Source organism: Talpa europaea (assembly GCF_964194135.1).
Source record: "Talpa europaea genome assembly, chromosome: 3".
Classification (NCBI taxonomy): domain Eukaryota; kingdom Metazoa; phylum Chordata; class Mammalia; order Eulipotyphla; family Talpidae; genus Talpa; species Talpa europaea.
The window spans coordinates 37,360,666-37,373,238 of record NC_140069.1 but is presented as its reverse complement, the minus strand read 5'-3'; the positions used below and the strand labels follow the sequence as shown (position 1 = coordinate 37,373,238).

Sequence of the window (12,573 nt, the reverse complement as noted above, 5' to 3'; positions counted from 1 at the left end):
TATACTGAGCCTTCCCCTGAGGTACAAGTTCCTGCTGCCAGGACTTAGGTGTTCTAAACTCTAATTAGAGGTAATAAACACAGTAGGTGGGTGTTACCTGAGCCATGGCCACAGGCAGGTGGGACACATGTTTTGCATAACATAGAGGGAAGCTGTAGATGGTTTTCTTTATATGCAGGCCGCAGGTCGACCTCTTCTCACATCAAGTTCCTCTACTCGGGCAAACAGACACATGAACAGTTGTTCAACATCACTTATTATAAGGGAAATGAAAATGAGACATCACCTTACATCTGATAAAATGGCTATCTTCTTTCTGAGGACTCCAAAATACTTCCTGACCAACTTCATTCCATGCCCTAGTCCTGGCTGTCACCCTCTCTCCATATGCATGTCAGCCTTCTCTAAGTTAAAAAACCAAAAATAATAGGAGGGATTCCTAAAAAAAATAGTATGAATTTCTATGTAAAATACGAATAAAATGTGTCCTTTGAATCTGATTTAAATCAATGGACCATAACACAATGTTCCTATTTGAAATTTATTATGAATTTAATTGCTATATTAAATTTATTCTTGAATTATACTATTTTAAATTGATTCAATAAATTTCTACTTTAAAGTTATCATTGACATATATACTGTAAGTTGTACTCCAAAAATATTTTGTGTGGTTTCTACTAAAGGCATGTGTGTCATAGTTTGTTACAGTGAAAACAAGTAAACAAAGGTCATACACAAGTGGAAAGATGCTAAACTAACCACCTTAACTAAGCTAATTAATATGTGTTGGCATTAAATTGAGCTTAATGATTTTTTTATGCATCCCAGAAAAAATAGAAATACATTACTTATAATCAGTTAAAAATATCAATTCACAAGAAGCAAATATTGAAGTACTAAATTAAAAACATACATTGTTTATTGTTTATTTTTCACTAAATGTCCAAAGTATTTTCTCTATATTGTCATGTCTAAAAATCAGTTTGATAGATAAATAGATTGGATGTAACTGTACATAGAAACTGAAATAGATATTCAAATCTACAGATAGATATCTCTCTACATATATTCAAATATATATCCACACATACAAATGGTTATTGAAATACACTATATAAACATTTTAATTATATTTGTTTTTGTGTGTATATATAGATATATAAAACTCAGTCATCTATATATCCATCTGATACATGTGACTGTTTGGGGTTTGCTAAGTGTGCCCGGAAATGATGGAAAAGTTAATCTAATAAAATTTTAATTTGTAATTTTCATGGTCCTTACATTAGTGAGTGTAGGCCACAGTGCAAGGGGTTAAGACACAGCACTATGAATCTATCCCCAGCCACTGCAGCATGAGTTCGATCCCCAGCCAGGGAGCAACCCACATGGTGCAGCAGACCTCTCCTGACTCACCTGCTGCTCCCCTCAGCAGTGTACTTTGGTCAATTTGCCTGTTCTGTTTCCCACTCTGTCTCTGGTGAATCCTCTCACCCCCCAGCATCTCTGGCCTGTACCCCAGCTCTTATATGCACAAATAAACAAATCTTTAAAAAAAGATAATGTTAAAAGGAGAATAATAGGTATTTCTTACATTTCGTTTTTTTCTTAGCACTTTGATAGTAACTGAATATAGTTACTACATTCAGCAATTCAAGGCACAAAACATAGCAAATTATTGTGAAATGAAAAATTTCAAACCGGGATTACATATCAATCACCCTGACAAAGGAAGCTTTCCAGTCATGCTATTCATAATACCAGTGAGCCCAATGTTGCTCCTTGGGAAGGGGGGATCGCTTACCTGACTCTGACTTGTGAAGTTCACTAAATGTATTAATAATTCTAAAAGTTTGATCTGCTAGATGGAATTGTTCATCATATAATCTGCTGTACTATTCTTCTACCTCAGGGCATTAGTCTTACCATACTGTAATCCATTCTTCTCTGTGTATACAGACTAAAGTTTCAAAAATGCAAATAGTTTAATTATTACTTTTTTTTAAAGGATTTATTTATTTATACAAACACTGGGGTACAGGCCAGAGGCGCGGGAGGGTGAGAGAATTCATCAGAGACAGAGCAGGGAGCAGAACAGGCAGACTGACCGAAGACACTGCTGAGGGGAGCAGCGGGCGAGACAGGAGAGGTCTGCCACGCCATGTGGGTTTCTCCCTGGCAGGCTGGGAATTGAACCGGCACTGCAAAGGCTGCGGACAGCTTCACAGCTCAGCACTTAACCCCCTGTGCCACCGGGTAAGCCCCTAATATTACTCTTAATAAAGTCCTTGGATGACTTTCCTTTTCCTTATTAACAATTTCTAAATTTTTTAACATGGTTTACAATGCCCTCTAGGATTTCACCTTGCCCATCATTTTTAGCTTCACTTTATGTACAATATCTTTATTGTCCTCTCTTTTCCAACCACTCTGGACTTCCTTCACCCAGTGTTGAATACTTTGGGACATGAAATGCCTGGAACAGTGATACTACTCCTTTGCCCAACTTTTCTTTAGGTGTCTGCATACTGCTGTCTCTGAGAAATATTTTCTGATCCCCCTAAACTAGGGGGGATCTCTTTTACTCTCCAAACTAGGGGAGATCTCTATTACTCTCCATGAAACACAGTGCTTTGCCTTTCCTAACACTGTTATGCACATAAATGGTGTTTAATGTCTGACTTCCCTTCTGAATTTTAAATTGTGTAAGGCAAGACCCATGTTTTCCTTTGTTGTATGATAACTTTTAGAATAGTACCTGAAAATTAACCATTGCATAAAACTATTTGTAAAATAAAATGAATATAAATTCTATAGCAGTAGAGACAATTTCTAGCTGACCTCATAAATCCTAAATATAGATACAAGTTTTACTTACCTTCTGAATCCAACATGTAGTTATGGCATTCTTTTGAACACAGAAAAGAGAAACAAGGTTATTAAGCTAAGAATAATTAAGATTCCCAACAAGATTCCCTGTGAGTTTCTTTTACAGAGAAATCCTCATCAGTTTTGTGTCCTACAAGTAGTTCTTTCAAATGGCTAAGCACAAAAGATGTCAAAACCTTAAATAAAAGTTCTAAGTGTATTTTAGTAATCCTTGATTATCTTGTTTACAACTGCTGACTGTGTTCAGGAAGTGAGATTACAGGGGCCTTTTGAAGTGTTTTGAGACCTTACTATGCCCTTTTTTGTGTGTGGCTATTGTTAACCACTCAGATCTTACAGACGGAATAGTGAAAGGTGCTAAGGAAGTTCTCTTTGATGAGGAAACTTTCCTGAGGAATCTCAAAAATCTCAAGTTTAGTGTTCGCATCAAAATTCATAGACAAATTAAATTATTGAAATTATTTTATCAAATCTCCCCCCTCCAAAAATTATAGTTAGCACAGTATTAATTTTCTTCAATCCTGGTCTGATTAGTGAAAGAAAATCTATTATTTTACTTTGGTAGTATTTTACTTTCTTGAGCCACAAGAAAAAGGTGAACCATCTTCCACAAACAGCAAGGAGACAGTAACATTTAAAAAAATAATTTATATTCTAATCATGGAAGGTTTTTTTCAGGTTTGAAAAGAAGAGTTAAAATTGCTGTTCCCGATCTTTCAATTTTGAACAGTGTATAAGAATAGCAAGGCAAACTCAAGTCATGCTGGCACTCTGATGTCTGCACGTCATGAATGACCAAACCCAATTTCTGGAAAAACTGATAATGATCAACATTTGTCATATGAATTTGGATGATCAAACAAAATCAATTGTTATTCTGTTCATTCATCCTTGACTGATTAGGCAATTCAAATGAGAAGTCAGACAGAAGGTGATGTGCATATTAATGATTAATGATTCAAGAAACATTTTAAGTACACATTAGATTCCAGGAAAGTAGAAAAACAGAGGACAAAATGAATAAATAAATGACAATTGGGGAGAAAGTCATATTTTTTAAATGTTTTACATAATTTTTAACTGTCATGAGTGCTACTTTTAAAACTTAAGGCTGCCCATGGGTATACATGTATGCATCCTTTAGTGAAATTGATTTTCTTAGCTCGATTTTTCTTTCTCATTAATCTGTGCCTCAGAATGTTTGATTGAATTTTACATACTTGCTAAAACTCAGTGATTTTAGCTGTTTAATTTCTGAAACTGTTAATGTATCTTCAAACATAAGGACATCAAATTGCAGCAAGATTTTGGGGGTCCTTAAGAAACTCATTAGGCTGTGCAGACAAGTCATCTGGCCCAGAGATATATACACCATAAAAAACCAGACTCCCAAGTATTTGGCTAATGATCCTCACTGTCATTTCTACCATTTTTTTTGTTTGTTTTCTAAATTGTAAACCTGAGTCAGTTTCTCCATATCGTTTTGATTCAGGCTTGTAATTTTACTATGTTGTATTCTCACTTCATGCTCTTTTTTTACCCCTACATTTTTCACTCCAAATTCAAAACCTTCTGTTTTTAGTTCAGTTTGATTACTGATCCTATTTTCTTATTGTTTCTTTTGCTTAGCAACTAGACCTTCACTCAAGTGATTTACCTGGAGGTAACGAAGCTTAAGCTTTAGGTCTCTTGTTTGATTCACATTGGTCCCTTCCAAGGTCCTGCGTGAGGCCCTGGAAAATGTACTGAAATGCTCATAAGTTTTGGTAAAGTTTGCAAAAAATATATTTTAACTGAAATCATTTGTTTAGTCTTTGCCTGCTTTTCTTTTCCTCTACTTTCATGGTACCTGGCAATGAAGTGACTTCATCAGGGGTACCAGTTTAAGGAAAATTGAGGTAGAGATATATTTCATTGTGGTCTAGAGGGATATAATATTTGTTCTTAGTCATTGTTGTATGTGTGAATTATTGCTAGCTGTGCTGGCATATGAATGGCTCTCAGGAATAATCCTTCTACATACTGAATGGAGTCAACAGCATCTGGATATGAAGAAAGAGGCCCATAACTCTTATCATAGTTTGCAATGACCATATGGCAACTTGTCACAAGAAACATGTGAGCTGTGGTGTGGCACATACTTTGAAATATATGAAGAGAGAATTGAATCTGTGGGAAAGTTTTCTAAATCTTGTAGCCCACATATGAAAGGAATGTAGTATGGATATTCCTACAGTTGATAGAAATTATAGATAGAATTTATATGATTTTACTAATAACCAGTTGCAAAATTAAAAGATATATTTCTAGCTTATTAAGAATAATTTCTAAAATTCTATCAACCAAGCCAGACAAGAGATTCTATCCTTTCAATAAAAATGATATAAAACTTTCATCATACAAAGAGGTGGAAATATATGAGATGCATTAAAAATTTTTAGAAAAATTAATAGATATACATAGGCAACCAATCAATGGAAGTACTGAATTATTTTTCTGGATTTGGTGATTTTTTAAGATCCAGCTTTAAAAAGTTATAATGTGTTGTGCTTTTTTCTCTTTCTTCTCAAGTATTACCATTTACACCATTTTTATTTATGAATATGTGTTCCTTTAAAATTTATTTTATGTGTCAGAGTCAATAAAACCTGGAACTCATTTGTCACAATGTAACTCATTTGTCACAATGACTCAAAATAAAAGAAAATTGTTGGGCCTCCTTGGTAGCACAAGGGGTTAAGCACCACATTATGAAGCAATACTCTGCCTCTGCAGCATGATTTCGATCCCTAGCCGGCCAGCAAGAAACCCACAGTAGACCTCTTCTGTCTTGCCCGCTGCTCCCCTCATCAGTGTATTTCAGTCAGTCTGCCTGTTCTGTTCCCCACTCTGTCTCTGGTGAATCCTCTCACCCCCTGCATCTCTGGCCTGTACCCCAGCTCTTGTATGCATAAATAAATGTCTTAAAAAAAATTGCTATAATGATCATTTGACTCAGTTTAGAGGCTAAGTGGATGGGAACCTAGGTTCCTGAGTAAGAATACCTGCAATCAAACCCTCGTCCATTATTTATTATCTCTGTCACCTTGAACAAGATACTTGACATAGCTAAGCTTTAACTTCCTCATTTTAAAAGGTGGAAGGAGATTGGATTAGAAAATGTAATTTTTTATGATTATATGATAATATAAATGAGATAAAAATAATGGGAAATTAGCTAGTTAAAATAATAGGATATTCATGTTTAAAGGAAACTTGGATTTTGTATAATTTTACATTAACCTTGTAGATTCTGCAATACTCTTTCAGGTGTAAATATAGGGGGGAAAGTGGCTCTATTATGGAAATGGACAGATCCTCCCATTATTTAAGCTAGTATAGTTCTGCTTTTGTTGACTTTATATATGTATATTCTATGTAGGGTCTGGTTGGAACAAAGTGATCTGTGTGTATATGTGTGTTTAGACATCACTGCTATTGTCCACTCCTTATATAAAGAATCACATAAGAGCATTAGTGAAAATAATAAAAATGGGAAACAAGTGGCCATCTATTCTCTATCTTTCTCTCTTTGGAGGAAGAATGAGAAATTATTTGAAAGAAAATAACATAAAACTGCTAACAGAAAAGTCTGCCTTCTGAATCAGAAAACCACATATTCAAAGAAAAAAGGGAAATCAGTAAGAAACAACTGGGAGAATCATGTTTCCCCAAAATTCTCAGGGGTTTTAGAGAATTAATCAAGTTTTCCACAGAATTTGATTTGAAACCCTTGTTGATTTTTGTTTGGTTGGTTATTTTTAACCAATGTTAAGAGAAAGTAGGAACTCAGACAGCAGGGAGACTTTGGTCAGGAGATAATGCTTGAATTTTGTGTATACCTCCCCAAGGATCTGTTTTATTTTAATATTTTAATTATATTTTTAATTAGAAAAAATGATCTCCTTTTAACTTTTGACATCTCTTCATATATATGAATCAGTTCTATCACCAAATATGCTCACTTCTAATTAAAAATTGTTTTATGCCAGGACCTAGAGAGATTTTCTTTGATGTTTTTAAATCATTGATTTAAAAAATTAATCGGCATCTTTGAAGTTCACTCTCATTTTTTAGAGACTGTCATGGGCTTCTGGCAGGCATCTCTTTCTGAAAGAAGTCTTGCTTGCAATCAAGAATTAGTCCTGTTTTATTCTTTTTCTTTTTTCTTTTCTGTTTGACTACAAAAGAACAGGGAGCTGTCTTAACTGAATTTCTAATACCTAGTGAAGATACTAATTCAAATTAAACAGTTTATATATTTTAATTAGTTTCATTAAATAATTAACATAGAATGTGCTCAGTACTTTGCCATCATATATTCAACAAGTTAAAATGAGAGTTTAATGAATGGAAAAAAAATCTGATAATTATTATCACACATATGACTTGATGGAAAGATTTCTTGTCCCAAAAGAAGAGGTACTCAGGTGGTAAAAATAACTGATGGGATAAAATTAAAACTTTAAAAGAAGTTGCTTCAATGAAAATCTTTAAGAACATATTAATTTCTCAATCAATAAGTCACTGTTCGGGCCTCCCCGGTGGCGCAGCGGTTGAGCGCTGGGTTGCGAAACTGCGCGCGGCCTCTGCGGCGCCGGTTCGATCCCCGGCTGCTCCCCGGCCACCAGAGGAGGGTCCCACATGGCGTGCAGACCTCTCCTGCCGCCCGCTGCTCCCCTCAGCAGTGCACTTCGGTCCTTCTGCCTGCTCTGCTCCCCGCTCTGGCTCTGGTGAATTCTCTCACCCTCCCGCGCTTCTGACTGTACCCAGTGCATGTGTAAACAAAACAAACAAACAAACCAGCAAACAAATAAATAAAGCATGCCTCTATAAAAAAAAAAAAAAAAAAAGTCACTGTTCATAAAACTAAATGTCTACAATGAATATCTTAATTATGACATTTTCCATTGTGTGTGTGTGTGTTTGTATGCATGTGTATATGTGTGTGTGTGTTGGCAAAATGATTTACTATTCATTCAGCAATTTTTAGTATTTCCATTTTTTTATTATTAGCTGTATATCATTGTGGAAATTAATATCTTTGATGCTCAGTAAATATTGCTTCTTAGAGCATATTCCACTGTAATTTTCTCCTTTTACTCGTTCCTGAGTTATTCTGATTTACTGTTGCCTTATTGGCATACATCTTACCCAAACTCTGTTTATATATTCTGTACTATAGGTTGTTTGTACATTTTTTTAATGATTTATTTATTTATGCATACAAGAACTGGGGTACAGGCCAGAGATGGGAGGAGGAGGATTCACCAGAGACAGAGTGGGGAACAGAACAGGCAGACAGACTGAAATACACTGCTGAGGGGAGCAGTGGGCAAGACAGGAGAGGTCTGCTGTGCCAGTTTGTACTTTTTCAACAAGTTTTTCAGCAAATGCTGATAAACTGTTTCTGTAGGCACTGCAACAAAGATAGTTACACTTAAAGCAGCTCTCATACATTTGTTCATTCTTCCTGACTGCTCTCAAAACCCTTGGAATTTTCTGAGGGCTGAGAGCAATAAAGTCATCTTTTGTTATGTTAAAGGAGTGGATTTTGGAAGAACCTAAGGATAAGGACTGGCTGCTTGTGAAACAACCTGTGATTAGTGGGTTGCAGCTTTTACTCCCACCAATGAGTTAATCAGTCATGTCTATGTAATGAAATCGCCATAAAACCCCATGAAGATGAGGTTTGAGAGCTTTCTGGTTGTAATCATATAGAGATTTTGGAAGAATGATGACCTATGAGAAAGTGTGGGAGCTCTGGATTCTTTTCTCATGACTTGCTCTACGCATCCCTTCTATCTAATTATTTCTGAGTTATATCTTTTTATAACAAACCAGTAGTCTAGTAAGTAAAATGTTTCTCTGAGGTCTGTGAGCCATTCTAGTGAATTAATTGAACATGAGGAGTGGTCTTGAGTACCTCTGATTTATAGTCATTCACTCAAAAGTACTCACAACATGGATGTGTGACTGGCATCTGAAACACAAGGAGGATGTCATGGAAACCCCCAATACGTAGCTGGTTGCTCAGAAGTATGGGTGTAACCTGGACTTGGGATTACTGTTGAAACTGAGTAGGGAGCAGTCTTGTAGATCTGAGCTGATAACCTATGGAATATCATGCTATCTCCTGAAAGTGTCGGAGTTGAGTTGAATTCTCAGACAACCTGTTGGTGTCTGGACATTCTTGTATGTGTGTGCAACCCCCTCATATTGCAATTAGTACAGGAACTGGGAACCCTCATAATAGGGTTTATGTTCAGCCACCCTTAATTAGCAAGAGGACACAAACTTGGAAGCTCAAAAAAATCAAGCCTTTTTAAAAATACAATCTTTCATTCAACCAATATTTATCAGATATATCTGGAGAAGGCACTGTATGTGTGAAAGGCTAATGAGACGTCAGTGGTATTACAAGGATATATTAAATACATTAATAAAAGTTTTATATTTTAAATTTGGTTAGGGAGGAATATAAATGTATAAACCAACAGAGTTCAACATTTAACTTATTTTACTCAACTCTTTGAAAATTCTCACCTTTATGGTAAGGTTAAACAGCCTAGATTAGAAAACTGAAATTTTATAATAACAGCAGAAATTCTAGCTTTCCTCTTTATTATACTAACATCCCATGGGGGTTCTAGAACAGTTGGTGACTTTATGAATTCAGAACTCATCTGCATTATGCAGGTGCATGCTTCAAATTCATGGCTGAGCCCTTATTTCCAGGATTATAGGCTTTATTTTTGGTGTTAATTTGTTTGTGTCTTTGTATTTATGCTGTGGTCTCTCAGTTTGCCATCCTTTTTTTCTTAAGGCCTATCCACAGGACTCGGCAGGAACACAACATTGTGTGGAGGATGTTAAGAACAATTCCAGAATTAACATCTCAGCTAACTGATGAGCATCTGAAAACACTTAGTATGAGTGTCATTTCGGAAAAATGGTTAAAAGGCAGCATAGGTAACAGACTAATCTGAAGAGAAATTTGGCAAGATAAAATGAATGTCTTTGAGTTCTCTATCGTTGTAATATTCAAAATTTCACTTGGCATGTTAAAAATGTTCTATTTGGATGTATTTCATGTGTAAGGTTTTAAGTAGTAAATGGTTAAAATTTTACATGTTAAAAACATGTTACTGGATTTAGCATCTAAAGTTTCTGACTCTGCAGGTCTGGGATGGGTCTTAATTTGCATTTCCAGTGCTATTCCAGGTGGAATTTCCAGTGTTTATTCCAGGTGGATACTGATATTTCAGTATCAGACGATACTGAAAAAAAAAAAAAGAATTTCCGTTTCCTAGCTTTAACTTCTAGTCTCTTTACCAGGGATATATTAAATACATTAATAAGCATTTTATATTTTAAATATGATTAAGGAGGAATATAAATACATAAACCAACAGAGTTCAACATCTTCTTTTTCCCATTTATCCAGAATCTATTAGAAAAAAGGAACTAAACTTATTTAATGAATTATTTGTGTCTTTTTGTCATAAATATCCCTTATTTATTCCTCACAGTAACAGATAAATTAGATATTATTATGCTCTACAGATGAGGATCCTCAGACACAAAATGTGTGGAATATTTCTAATTAGAATTGAATTTCAAACACCCTTTAGCCTTAATGCTAACCTTATTCTTTACTCATTATACTACTATTTTTATAAAGTGGTTCACTAGGATTATGACATTTAAACCTAAGTGGAATTTTGGAGAACATGTATCTATTGAAATCATTTACATATTTTAGAATTTTCTCCCAATGGTCCTCTCTCATAGTTTTTTTTTTTTTAAAGATGTATTTATTTATGTATATGAGAACTGGGGTACAGGCCAAAGGTACGGGGAGAGAGGATTCACCAGAGACAGAGTGGGGAAAAGAACAGGCAGATCTGCTGAAATACACTGCTGAGGGGAGCAGCGGGCAAGGCAGGAGAGGTCTGCTGTGCTATGTGGGTATCTCCCTAGCCAGGGATCAAACTTGTGCTGCAGTGGCTGTGAATAGCTTCACAGGTTGCGTCTTAACCCCTTGTGCCACCAGGGAGGCCCTCATAATTTTTTTTCAAACCACATGAAGCAGTGAAAATAAAACTATAGCGATTTTTCCAAGTATATAATGATTTTAAAGGGAAAAAAGAACATTCTACATTAGTTTGTCATTAGTTTGAGGACAGTAATTAACAATTAACTTGTTTTATCATTAATCTCTGAAATTTTATTTATTATGATAAAAATATGAAAACAACCTAAATGTCCTCAAATGGAAGATAGACTACACATATTATAATTAATTTGTTCTGTGGAACTCTAGGACTTGTTAAAATGAAGGAGATAGAGCTATCTGTCTATCAGTCAACATGGAAACCTATTAAAACTGATTATGAAAATAGAATAATTACAAAATTACATCAATGATATATCATCATACCATTTTTTTCACAAATATTAAGTTTATAAAACTCTGAAATTACATATATTTTTGTGTGTGTATATATATATATATAATGCATAGCAAAAAATACAGACGGAGTACATCTAGAAGACAATCCAAGAATATATTAATTCTTACCTACTGACAGGAGAATTAAGTAGTAAAGGGTGATAATGAACTCATTCACTCACATATATTTGTGGTGAAGTTTCTACAATTCATGTGTCAGTGTTTGCAATTACATATTGTAGAGGCCGGAATGCACACGGTGCAGGTTTTCTATGATCCAGCAGACTGGGTAAAGGAGGAATCAGAGTCCTCAGTGGCTTTTTGCAGGCCTTTTATTTAGATTACCAGGTACACAGCAGACAGGGATGCTGGGGGGCCAGGAGGCTGGCAGTTCTCCCAGGCCCCAGCAAATCCTCACTCTATCTGGGCTCTCTGGCTTCTCTGCTTCTCTCTCGGCTTCTGCTACTTCTTTCTTGGCTTCTCTTTCGGCTTCTGTTCGTTCCTGGCTTCTATTGGCGTCCCCATGCTGCCGCCTTAAAAAAAAAAAATCTCAATCTCAGCCCAGGTGAATCCCATCTACCTGTGCCCACACCCTACTCCAGGTGCCCGCCATCAGGCATGCATTCAGGACTGCAAGGATCCATCATCTATCTTGATGGCGGGAGGGCAGAAAAACCTGACATTTTTCCTTACCCTACACATATGTATTTTTTATGTTATCACATTGCAACATAATCAAATATTGTCTTCTGATAGTTTCTTGATAATTCAGGAAATTATTAAAATATGAACTCTCATTCTTTGACAACATCAACTTTAATTTCATCATTTTGATTAAGTAAGGCATTCCAACTCACATTCCACTAGGGTAGTTTTAAACACTTTTAAAAAATTGAGTAGTCTCTGTGTTCACATCTACTGTGTCAAAATCCTTCTCTTGAGTTTTTAAGACACCTAATTCTGACAACTAAGATCTGTTTCACTATCAAAGCAGTCAACTCATTAACTATCTGACCTTTGTAAATCTCTTTGTTCATTAAACTTAAAAAACAAGCCAGACCAGGTGTCTTTCTCTCTCCCTTTTCTTTATTTATGTATGCGTTTCCCTCCCTCTGCTGTTATTTAAAGTATTCCCCCTTGAAGAAGTACCTCCTCACCAGGCTACTGACTTTCAATCTGCTGCTGAG

At 35.6% G+C, this 12,573-nt stretch overlaps 1 protein-coding gene across 1 annotated transcript in view; it reads left to right on the top strand.

Annotated features, from left to right (window-relative positions):
- Positions 1-12,573, top strand: part of CNBD1 (cyclic nucleotide binding domain containing 1) — a gene marked incomplete at both ends in the record, with an annotated part of 248,645 nt that overhangs the window by 125,107 nt on the left and 110,965 nt on the right. Inside the window, one exon of the mRNA XM_084230543.1 lies at positions 9,758-9,903. Within this exon, the coding sequence (XP_084086669.1) occupies positions 9,758-9,903 (146 nt within the window). The remainder of the gene's footprint in view (positions 1-9,757; positions 9,904-12,573) is intronic.